The sequence below is a fragment of the Anastrepha obliqua genome, chromosome 2 (assembly GCF_027943255.1).
Source record: "Anastrepha obliqua isolate idAnaObli1 chromosome 2, idAnaObli1_1.0, whole genome shotgun sequence".
Lineage (NCBI taxonomy): Eukaryota > Metazoa > Arthropoda > Insecta > Diptera > Tephritidae > Anastrepha > Anastrepha obliqua.
Genome location: NC_072893.1, coordinates 35,081,111 through 35,093,663, shown reverse-complemented (window position 1 = coordinate 35,093,663; position 12,553 = coordinate 35,081,111). Strand labels below are relative to the sequence as shown.

At 36.4% G+C, this 12,553-nt stretch overlaps 1 protein-coding gene across 1 annotated transcript in view; it reads left to right on the top strand.

The window, feature by feature from the left end:
• Positions 1-12,553, top strand: part of LOC129238079 (potassium voltage-gated channel protein Shaker) — a 124,360-nt gene that overhangs the window by 66,203 nt on the left and 45,604 nt on the right. The window contains exons 9-10 of the mRNA XM_054873118.1: positions 319-448; positions 11,882-12,072. Of these exons, the coding sequence (XP_054729093.1) occupies positions 319-448; positions 11,882-12,072 (321 nt within the window). The remainder of the gene's footprint in view (positions 1-318; positions 449-11,881; positions 12,073-12,553) is intronic.

Below are 12,553 nucleotides of genomic sequence, written 5' to 3'. Positions count from 1 at the left end.
GCCTAATCCTTGAATACTTAACAGTAAAATTAACAGAAAAAAAAATTTGTATTCAATCAACTAGCCCAAACGCTAATTCCGACTAATCCTGACACAATTACCTGTTCATTAAAAAAAAAATAAAAATAATAAAAAACAACAACCCATTCCTTCCCTTTCCTCCACACATCCCTGCGCGTTTTGCTACCATTTCAATGCTTATTCCTGCTCCTCTTGCGCCCACTCCTATATCCTCCTCTGCTGATTCCAAAAATATGCATCCCCTTTTTCTTTCAAAACAACCAAAGCGAAGAAACCAACAGATTTGTTTGATTCTAGGCGTTGTACTCTTCTCATCGGCGGTTTATTTTGCGGAAGCTGGAAGCGAAAATTCCTTCTTCAAGTCCATACCCGATGCATTTTGGTGGGCTGTCGTTACCATGACAACCGTTGGATATGGTGACATGACGTATGCAATATCTACTAATAATAAATATTTTCACTTACTATTTACATTTTTTTTTTAACTTTTCGCATAAGTTCATTTGCTGAGTATATTTTTTCGGATATCGAGATCAAGAAATGCAAATTTTATTTTGCTTTCTGAGGAAATGAAATAGGGTGGCAAAAAGTAAAGGTGTGAAAAATATGTGCAAATAGCAAAATTTGGGAAATATTTCAAAATATCAATAAACAAATTCCCAACGAAAAATTTTTTATACTAGTATACTAGTATTATTCGAAAATGCATCATACGGAAACTCTGTAAATCTATTTTGCCGCTATATTTCATTTTTTCTTGCGCCAACTCACCCGCAAGCTTAGTTTGTATTTCTTTTTATTTTGCAAAATTTTTGCAAAACTTTGCAAATCGTTTATTGATATAGCGTAAATACTTATTTCAGTTAAATTTAGTGTTCACAAACAAAAAAAAAAAATTTCCGTTATCACGTTACAATTTCAAATTTCAAAAACGTAAATTTTCATTCAAATTCATTGGCATCGCAATCGCATCTTCTCAATTATCGAATCCTACAGCCATTTGTCTAAAATGTTCACACATTTGCATTTATACATACTTACACTCGGTACTTACTTACATGCATCGCGCCACCATTATCGCCACATTCAACAGAGAAACGCACGCATACATACTCACATACATACATATTGTACAGCTCAAATGACACTCGCCCGATTGCATCAAAATCATTTTTCATTTTCTCATTCACAATATTCGCAAAGCTTCCATGATTCCATTCGATTACATTTCTGCCCACTCCCTTCACACGCATCTGCAATTATTAACATTCACTCCCTCACACACTGAAACGTCGATACACACAAGCAGGCAGGTGTGCACAACAATACAGCATTTGTTTGTTTTTCTTGCATTCTGCATCAACCTTCTGCATTTCCTTCGCTCATGCGCGTTCACAAAGTTTTCACCTATTATGCCGAGCTCACACGTTGATTTAGAGAATGCTGTTATTATGAACTCTACATACAAGTAACTCTAATTTTTATGAATTATACCAATTTTCTGTGAATGCAAATTTTCAACATTAGACATATTCTTTTTTCCAAAGCTTTATATATAAGGAATCGCTTGTACAACCACCCAAATCAATTACAAGGCACTAATATTTTGGTGTTCGGAAATTTATTTCATATAAGAAACAGTAGTTTTTTCAACGTGGAAAATATAAGGTTTTCCAAACAAAGGTGTTATTTTAATATTCAAAATTCTATTTTTGGATATATTCGAATGTTTATTTCATTATAAAGAGGAAGGTATCCGTTAATTGTGGAAAAGAACATCAGGCAAATGACCACCACGACCACGCTTACAGAACAATATCCTTTCCATGAAATTTTCCTCGATAGCCTCACGAATTACATCTTGGAGGTCTTGAATCGACCCTTGGCTGTTGGCGTAGAGCTTCTCTTTCACATGGCCCCAAAGAAAAAAGTCACAAGGTATTAAATCACAAAATCTCGGTGACCAATTGTGAGCACCTCTTCGCGAGATAACACGGTCCAGAAACTTTTCGCGTAAAAGATCAATAGTTTCGTTGCTTGTGAGGCCCCTAGCGCCATCTTGTTGAAAATAAACGTTGTCCAGATCAATACCATCCAATTCCGATCATATAAAATCGAAAAAAAAAAAAATAACACCTATTATTGGTAAACCTTATATTTCAAAAAAAAAGTTGAAGTTACCAATTATGGGCTTCTCAAAAAAAAAATATCTGCCATTCAGAGTCGGCTTGAAACTGCAAGTCCCTCCATTTGTGAAACAATAACAGGACGCACGCCACTAATACGCGGAGGTGTTCGGTCAAGCACCCAAAAAGGGTGTACAGAAGATGGAATAATTGAGATATCAGACTAAAATTTATTTCAGGTGTAGTACTCGTAAAGATAAAATACCCAATTTTACCCTACCACTAATTAGTGAACAAACTTACCCAGTTTCATCCAGCGCAAAGTTAGGTGTAATCTTGGACTCCAAACTTAGCTGGCAACTGAACGTTGAAGAACGGGTAAGGAACGCAGAAATAGCTATGTATGCCTGCATACGTAAGCTTGGAGGAAGATGTGGTATTCAACCTAAGTATACTTTAGGGTTGCATAAGGTGGTTATACGACCAATTTTATCATACGGATCGGGTAGTTTGGTGAAAAGCTCTGCAAAGAGTATGCAATTTCAAACTACCTAGCAGAACCAAAGATCAGCCTGTGCAATTGCATTCGCTGCATCTAGCTCGTCTCCTAGGGAGTCTCCTAATGCACTGATACATGTTACTCCGGTCAAACTCCATACCAAGAAGTAAAACCATCACTCTGACTACCAAGACTGTATGTGGGTTAAATGAAGCGGGGCGCGCTGGAGTGAAAAAATCTATTGGCATGCCAGTCTATTAATGCGACAAACTCAGTTAACCTCGGGGAGCACTGATTACATCACCCGAACGGTAGCATTCAATTGGAATTTTGTCACTCTCTTTCCATCATCGGGAGTAAAGGATTTCTACTAAACAACTTCGACACTACAGTTCATATAAATGGTTCAAAATTGGATTGTGACGTTTGAGCTGGTGTATATTCTCATAGATTTAGAATGTGAACTCTGTGAATTCCCTGCCATATGGAAAGAGAGAATGTCAACCCTTACTGTTCAAGAGTCTCACCCGACAGTCGGTTCTACGTTACCGGAACGACCCGGATTTACCACATATCCGGGCAAGGACTGTCACTCCAGTCACACTGGGGAAGGTTTTTGCTGCTACAATAACAACAACAACAACAGTCTCAAACAACTGTCTGACTTAGACGGCAGCAACCCAATAAGGTTCTTTAACCGCACAGACTGGATATAGTCATAGTGTAAATAGGTAACCATTAAACAAGTTGGTAACGAGGATGTGCCAACAAAATGATGCGGAGGCGCTAGTTGGATTCTGGATGAATCACTAATTCAACCAACTAGCCAATAGTAAACGTGTTAAATTCAATCGATTCCTAGGAGCTAATTTTCCAACACTCTTCCACACATATCGGTCGGAACGTTGCCAATTTCGTGTTTTTTCGTGTATTTTTTTCAAGCAAAAATTTGGCTCTCTAGCAAAATGTTCGCGCTTCAAATGACCAAGCGGCTTCACTTCTTAAGTTAACTTTGTATTTTACGAGTGTAATTACGCAAAACTCGCCACAATGTAAACTGAAAGATTCTCAATTCCTGTGAACAAAGCAAGTTCCTTTAAACTTAACCCTCAAGTTACAATCTGCAACCTACAACCTGAAAATATCGGCATGCTATTTTGAATAATTTTCGCACGTGGCCCGTTCGCGAACTTCTTCATGACAAAAATGTAACTCTTCAAGCTCTTGATAGGCTTATACTTTTTCATAAAATTCTACCAGTCTGTGCACTATAACTCGACTGTATAATTCTTTGTTCGAGGTTGCTTTGCCTAAGCTCATTTTCCTTGTCCTAAGTTCTAAGTAACTAAAATTCCTGTTAAATACATTTCCGTAGAAATTTAGAACTTTTAGCATACTGTTTAAACAAGTTCTGTTAGTGAAACTGAGTTTAAGTGCAATGGGTGCTCTAAAACAAATTACTAAAGGGTTTTCCAATAAGAGGTGTTTTTGGAGGTATTTTCCCGTAAAAGATCAATGGTTTCGTTTCTTGTGTGACACGTAGCGCCGTATTGTTGAAAATAAACGTTGTCCATATCAATGCCATCCATGAAAAATCGTTAATCATGTCTCGATCGCGCAAACAATTCACCGTAACTGTTGCTCCAGTTTCATTTTCGAAAAAGTAAGGTTCAATGACTCGGCCGGACCATAAATCGCACCAAACAGTCACACGTTGAGGATGGAGAGGCTTTTCAACAATAACTCTTGGATTTTCTGAGCACCACATCCGACAATTTTGCTTGCTGACGATGCCACCGACGGTGGAAATGGGCTTCATTACTCAAGATGGTTTTTCGATGGAATTCCGGATCATTTTCATGCATTTCAATGACCCAATCAGCAAAGACACGACGTTGTTGATGATCGGTCGGCTTGAGTTCTTGTGTTAACTGGACTTTATAAGCCTTAAGACCCAAACCTTTATGCAAAATATGGTGTAATGACGTTTGTTCAATGCCACAAGAATGACGAGGAATGGACAACCCTGGGTTTTCTTCAACACTTTCGGCTGCAACAGCAATATTTTCGGCTGTTCTTGAGCAACGTGCACAGGTTTTATTCGCCACATCACTAACTTGTCTTAACAGCTCGAATTTGTTCACCAATTTCTGTATTGCGGTCCGACAAAGTGCTTCACGATGACCCAAAAATGTTCGAGTTTTACGAAGCGTCTCTGCCAAATGTTCACCATTTTTATAGTGAATTTTAATAATTTGAATGCGTTGTTTAAGCGTGCGTCGCTCCATTTTTATTAATGGCTTAGTTTCTACTTGCAAGTATCAAAAAATGACAGCTTCAAATGTGGCATCTACCAAAATAGCGGGCTATTCAAAATAGCACTTGTTATTGGAAAACCCTTTATCTATAAGTCCATCCTTCCAACCGTTTTCAACATACAGGGTGTTATGCCTATCGTATGACATAGTTAGTTGAATGCAATGATTGCTGCATTAATGCTTAACAGCTTAGTGCTTAGTCACGACCCCTGTAAATATTCTTACTGCGTATTTGTTCAGCCTAATTGAGCCTCTTCTGTGCTCTGTGATCTCTTTCTTTGTCCCTCTCTCTCACTTATCCAATTGCATTAACAATTCTTTGCCCAATGAAGTGCATATACATGGGAGAAGCTTTACCCCTGGTTTTTGTGCCAGCCTATGAATCATTCATAAGGCAAATTAATGCTGACTTTAGACACATTTTTCTAGGAGTTTGATTGGAAAATATTATGTTTTAGTGCAGGGACGTGTGAAAACATACTTCTAACTTCTGCCTTCTTCGCCTACTCGATGTCTTATCAACGCCTGTTACCGTACCTTATCTAAAATGATTGTCCACTTTTATAAGTCAGGAATAAAACTTTTTTTTTGTATGCTTTTCGCTTATTCAGTAAGAAATAAAGCAGTATTTGAAGGTATCTGTCTAATTTTCGTCTGTTATGCCCAATAACTCATTAGAAAGAAACCATTAGCTGTTCAAGTGTTATCAGTGAAGCACAATATTTCTTCAAAATCACATATTTCTATATTTTGTAGAGTATTTCTACTAGAAATTTAACCGCAGCTAAGAGCTCTGCTGCATATAAAAAATATGAGCCGGCACCACCTAAATCAAGTTTACTAAACAACTAATTGCTGGTTGCATTCGACCAGCTTATTTGTCTTTACATTTAACAGGTGCTTAAGAGAGCTATCTGTATTTTTATGTACAAAGTCTCATCTGCAAGTTTCATATTTTTCTATTGCTTTTTCGGCATTTGTTTATTCCTAATAAATGGCAGTATTTGCCTCATTTATTATAAAAAATATATACTTATGCTAAACTGAAAGCAAAATTAAATTTTCTATACAAAAATTTTAGTACACAAAACTTATGTAAAGCTCTCTCATTTGCTTGCATAGTTACGGCAGAAAATGCTATTTAACATTTCCGGTTGCTCATTTCATTAGCATTCTCTGGGTACGGCAAGAGGTGGTTTACATTTTTAATGCGACCAAAACTATTAACATAAACTCATTTTGCTATGGCAGTAAAATTGAGCTATGTAACTGCTTTCTGCGTCTGCGTGACTTAACGCACTTTGATAGGAGAACAAGAAATTTTAGAAATTTGGGCATTTAAATGTGATATCTAACTTTAAGGTTAAGATGGCTGTTAATCGTTCGCACTTTATTTTCATAGAAAAAAAAACTCTGTTATTTGTTTCACAGACGATATGAATAAACAGGCAATGCAGAGGGTACAAGCGAGCATTTACGATTCTATTATTCTTTTTCACTTAGTAAACACACAGTAAAAGAGTTTTGGCGCAGATGTCTTTCACGACAATTGCGAATAACACGAAGATATGAAGTGCAAATTAAGTCCTCAATTGGAAAGGGCTAAGAGAAGAAAATTTAAATGAAGAATGCAATTGGTAAAAGAATTATATTTGTCATCTTTAAGCAACTGCATGATAGATATTAATGGCGGAAAATCATTTCGAGTTGCGTTTAAGGTACGCCATTCTGAAGAATCAACGCTCGCCTACATCTCCAGGCACTCCTTCTTCGTGCACTTTTGCGAGCAAGAAATCTTTGTGCATGACTCGATATATGAAGTTGCCATTGTTCGCCACTCTTTATAAGTATTTTTTTAAAGATCAGGCGAACTTTTAACAGCCAAATTTGATGGGATCCTGAAAATCTCCAACTATCTTCGCCTGCTAACTGGTACATCAGCTGCCTTTGAGAACTTAAAATATAAACATTTGTGAGAGTGGTCTTCATCTGTAAGTACGACTGGTTATGCTAGTCACTGTTTCTTAAAAATTGATAACACTTTAGTCCTTTGGGCAAATACAGGATTTCATGCTCAATCAATCCTTTTTAGAGAAAATATAAAATTTTCGGAATTTTCTCTTCAACTTTTACTCAAATATTGAAGTACTGTTTATAGAACTTTACATTCTTAACACTTCACAGTCAAAGTTTATTGCTCAATCAACTTACACAAAAAATGTTTAGACGCGGTTTGAGCGCATTTTTTATTAACTTAAAAGAAAATATTTATTTTGTTCTGTGCATGTGGGCATGTTTTGCATTTTTTATGCTTTATTATGAGTACAAAAATATTATAGTGAAAATTGCGAATACTAAAACCTCAAATTACTTATTCTTTTAGTAAATTGATGGAAAAGTATACAGTTTTAATGAATATTACTTTTTCATTGTTTGTGTTTTTTTTTTGTTTTCGTTTCTTAGTTCATATTTTATTCATTTATTTTATTTCACTTTACTTTACTTTTTAATGAATATTTAATCATGTGCTCATTTCGTAAATGTTTTTATGTACATAAATGTAATTAATATTTAATATACGATTTTTAAATGGAAAATTTACTATACATATACAGAAATGTCTGTTCATGAAAAGGAGTAAATCAAAATCATATATGCATTTCCATCGTTTCCTTGTTTTCGCTTGCCATCAAATCATACATATAATGCCTACATTTTCCATATTTCCATTCTGCATCATCTACTCGTACATACAAGCATATCGAGAACTGCGCGATTATTAGCCTAAGTATTATAGTTTCTTCTATATTGGGTGATCCACCACGGACTCACTTATCCAGAAGCAGGGAAAGGAAGCATTCAGATACTACCTTAAAAAAGAATATGTCGTCAGATTTCCTACAAAAACGTAATCGAAAGATCCAAACTCTCTACTGGGTAGCTCGGTAAAAATTTCTACTTCTACGACTTAAGGACTGGCAGGCTGGAAGGAGAAAAACTTACGATCATACCAGTCTATTATTGCGACAAACTCAGTACACTTCGCAGAGGACTGGTACATCATCGCGATGGTAACATTCAATAGAAATTTAGCCAGTCTCTTTCCATCTCAGGAGGAATGAATAAAGGATCCTCACTAAACACTTCGACACTACAGTCTAAGCAGATGGCTCTAAAATGAATTGTGGTGTTAAAGCAGATATACCTATATTCTTATACACTTAGTATTGAGAAATCTGCACGTCTTTCTAATTCCTGCAGTGTCTTCCAGCTGGAAGTCTAAGCAATTGGGGAAGCTTTTAGGTTACTAATTGCAGATTTCTCTTTCGGATAGCCAAGCTTCAATTTAGGCACTAGATTTGGCTACAACAACCTCTACAGTGGTGGAAAAGTAGTAGGATTAAGTAGAAATAACCTCACCACCTTGAGGGAACACCATAACGTTGCCTTACTCTGAGTCCTAGGAAATCGGAACATTGAAGGTAACGAAAAGGCAGAAACATTTTTGCAAAATCGGTATTTACACCACTGGTTGCCATCAAGAATGTAATTCCTACAAATCGCGAATTGTATTGTAGAAAAAGAGGCCAGACGATATGCAAAATTAGCAGAACGTCAGGGTCCATCTGCAACCACTAACAAACGTCAACACTGATAAATATGAAACGAAGGGAGGCCTGCAGACTCACGGCAGTCATAACTGGCGTTTGGTCTATCGGTGAACAAGCGTGCGAAATGGGTATCCCTCAGAACACACATTGTCAAAGTTGTAAAGAACCGGAGAAAAAGGAAACAATCTTCCATTTCCTCTGTGTCTGTCCTGCCCTATGAAAGGAGAAATTGTCAACTCTGGGCAAACCACTGTTCGAGAGCTTCGAAGAAATGTCTGGCTTAGACGTCAACAACCTAATAAGCTCTTTAAATCGTGCAGACTAGATATAGTCATGTTGTAAATAACCGTTAAACAAGTTGGTAACAAGGATGTGGCAACAAAATGGGTCGGAAGCGCTAGTTGGATTCTGTATGAATCACCACTTCATCCAAACAAGCAGCCAAAGGCTTAAAGACTAAAAATGATACTAAAGCTGATTGACATTTTGGGTAGTAGCTCGGATGCTCTACTGCTTTAGGTATAATGACGGAACGGTTTTCCCATCGGACGTCTTTGAAATACTTCAAGTAACAGACTGGATAATTGGGGAAAGGTGCAGAGAACTAAAGATCAAGATCTGTTGTGACCGCCGAGCTGCTCTAAAAGCCTTAGAAATAACTCATACTTCCTAAAAATAGTACTGGTTTGTGAGTTGGAGCTGAACTGCGTTGCAAGGCGCGATAAGTTTGAATTTATGTGGGTGCTGAGACTCTGCTATTCAAGTTAACGAACTGGCTGATAAATTGGCGTACTGCGATTATTAGAAGCGTTCAATTAGACCAGAGCCAATTTTAGGGCCGAGCAAAGCGATAACAGTCGGATGCATCAAAGTTTACATTAATAAACCTGTTGCAAATCAACCAAATGTTTCGTAGTTGCAAAATTTCAAATTAGTTGTTCTAACAACATAAATATTCCCCATAAATATTTGAATGCTGCTGGAGAGACAGTTCGGAGCCGAATGTAAATCCAGGTCGTTTCTATTGTTTTAATGGCTTCCTCTGCTTTGTTACAAATAAATAAATATTTCATATGTAAGAAAACATGCAGTAACCTCCCCATATAATGTGGTAGAAAATAGTAACGAACTTAAAACCAGTGCGATTCCTACGTCTCGTCTCAGCTAAAGCTTTCGCTATCGGCATAAAAGATGGCTGCAAAGCCATCGATAAGGTAGGTGTGCCGATCGTCCAATGACCGGTAAGCAAAGTAACAAATTTAAACATTGAATGGCGTGGAGTCCCCAGGACTATCTGCGTCCTGCGTGTATTGAACTAGGGACACGAAGAAACGCAGCTCCATCTAATCTGCGCTTTTCTGAGAAATAAGTTGTGCAATTTCACTTTAAAAACAGTCAAGGGGATAGCGATCTCCGAGTGGGAGACCTCTTCCATTTCAGTCGATCTATTCTTGGTAAGCTCATCAGCAATTTCATTTCCTTCTATCAGAGAAATGTTACTTGCTCATCCAAGAGATTTTATCTCCCTACAGAAGTTGACCAATTTACATCTGCACCATGGGGTCGTCAGAGCCTTGATCACTGCTTGAGGATCGGGAGAAAATGTTGTTAATAAGACTCCCCTGCGTTGCATTAACAATAACAATGCTCCTATTGCCGAAAGTGAAATAAAATAATCATTTATTTATCCACTGAAAAGCAGAGTAATTTGGAGAATCTGAATTTATTAGCTTTATTCAGCACCAGTTTAGCTCATATATCTCAACCTCGCTCGGAATCTTGTTGTTGATCAGTCGCGCTTTCTGGTATCAAGACTACATTGATTGTACTGTTTTTTTTAGCTATTATTTGTAGAACAAATAGTTTAATTATTTTTTGTCAGTTTATCAATTTGTCAGTATGAGTCCTGGGAACTCACAAAGCTGCGGTACTTATTTCTATACCAGGTAGCATAGAGCGCCTTAGTTTATATGGAAAAGAAATCAACTTTTGGTAGAAACAATAGTATCTCAATCCATTTACATTTCTTTGGCTGTTCAAAAAGTCCTCTTCACTCTATGCGAACCAAAACCATCTCATACAGGAAATTATTTATTAATCCTTTGCCATAACAACGCAACGTGTCTGAGACGTGGTCCTACTTCCGTGCCTGAAATGTGATGTCTTGTTCTGGCCAAAAGGGAGAACACGTACCAAATACGAGATAGTTTTTATACACGAAAAAGGCCTTCACCGAAATTAGCACAAATAATCGTCGTTCGATTCATAAGGCAAAAGGTTAATTTCCTCTGGATTCACCTCATTTCCATACAAACATTTATAGAAAAATTAAATCCATAAGCATAACGCATGTAACGCATTTCCATAAGAATCATATAATTAAATTTAGTTTTTATATAAATATAGTGTAACTTAAATCAAAAGCACTTAAGCTAAAACAAAACATATTCACCGAATTAACATTTACACACTTTCACACTTTTCCCACCATAGCTGTAACACATTCACGCTCCTCACACTCTCTCACCGCTCTCTTTCACTTTTCGCTCCTTAGTCATATTTCTATTATCGCTCCTACTCTGACGCGTTGCGAGCATACTCCATAACTGTAAATACGCTCCTCACATACTTTTTTTACATACACAAAAACAAAAAAATATATATCTAAGTCTCTCTATATATGATTTTTACTTAATCGAATTGTTTTCAAACATTTCTATCCCTCGTTCTTCAAATATGAAAGCTCTCAACGTAGTACATTCCGTTATTTGTAACTAAACATTTTTTTCGTTACATGTTTTTACGTATTTTTAACGTCATATAAGATATATACTATATATATCGTTATCGATATTTTTTATATTTAAATATAATACAACAAAACAAAGCAGTTTCAGAATTTTACTTTATATTTTTATATATTTGTATTTTCATTTTATTATCGTTCGTTCTCGTTCGTTACACATCGTACTTCATCCCAATGCCAAATCAAAAATAACTAATTCAATCAAAATTAAAAAAAAAATCGAATCAAAAACTTACAAAATTATTAAACGTAATCGAAAATACAATCGAAATCAAAATCGTATCGAATCGACTTAAATCGATATTTATCGCACGTAAATCATATGTGAATGAATGAATGAATGATCACGCAAACGTATGCAAACGCAAATCAACTACCCTGCGAAAAAAAAATTATGATGCAAAAAAAAAATACATAATAAATGTATACTTCGAAATCGTGGCAAAAAAAAAATTTACATAAAAAATTAAAAAAAAAAAACATTTAAATTGAAACAACAGACCCGTCGGTGTTTGGGGTAAAATCGTGGGATCACTGTGTGCCATTGCTGGTGTCTTGACAATCGCTCTCCCGGTACCAGTTATCGTCAGTAATTTCAATTACTTCTATCACCGCGAAACGGATCAAGAGGAGATGCAGAGCCAAAACTTTAATCACGTTACTAGTTGTCCATATTTACCAGGTACATTAGGTAAGTACTTTTTGGTCAAATAACAATTTACATGTACTGTATATATAAAATATAAATATTGACTCATAGCATACACACACTTACACATTCACTACAGAATTACCCGATAAAAATATTAACCTATGTTAACTTATATCCATTTCCAAAATGATAGAAAAAGTTTTTTCTAATAGCGGTCGCCTCTCGGCGGGCCTCCGATGTATTTCTGCCAAGAAAGAGCTTCTCAAAAAAACCATTTGTAGAGTCAGCTTAAAACTGTAGGTCCCTCTATTTGTGAAACAACATCAAGACGCACGCCACAAATAGGAGGAGGAGTTCGCCCAAACACCTAACATAAGTGTAAACGCCAATTATTTATTTATTTTCAAGTAATTTATGTCGATAATCGAAAGATTAATTCTACTTAGTCATAGGCATTGTTTTCTAAACTCGCGCTACAAATCGCTCGTTTGCTATAAGAGCGTCATAACTTAAAAAAAGT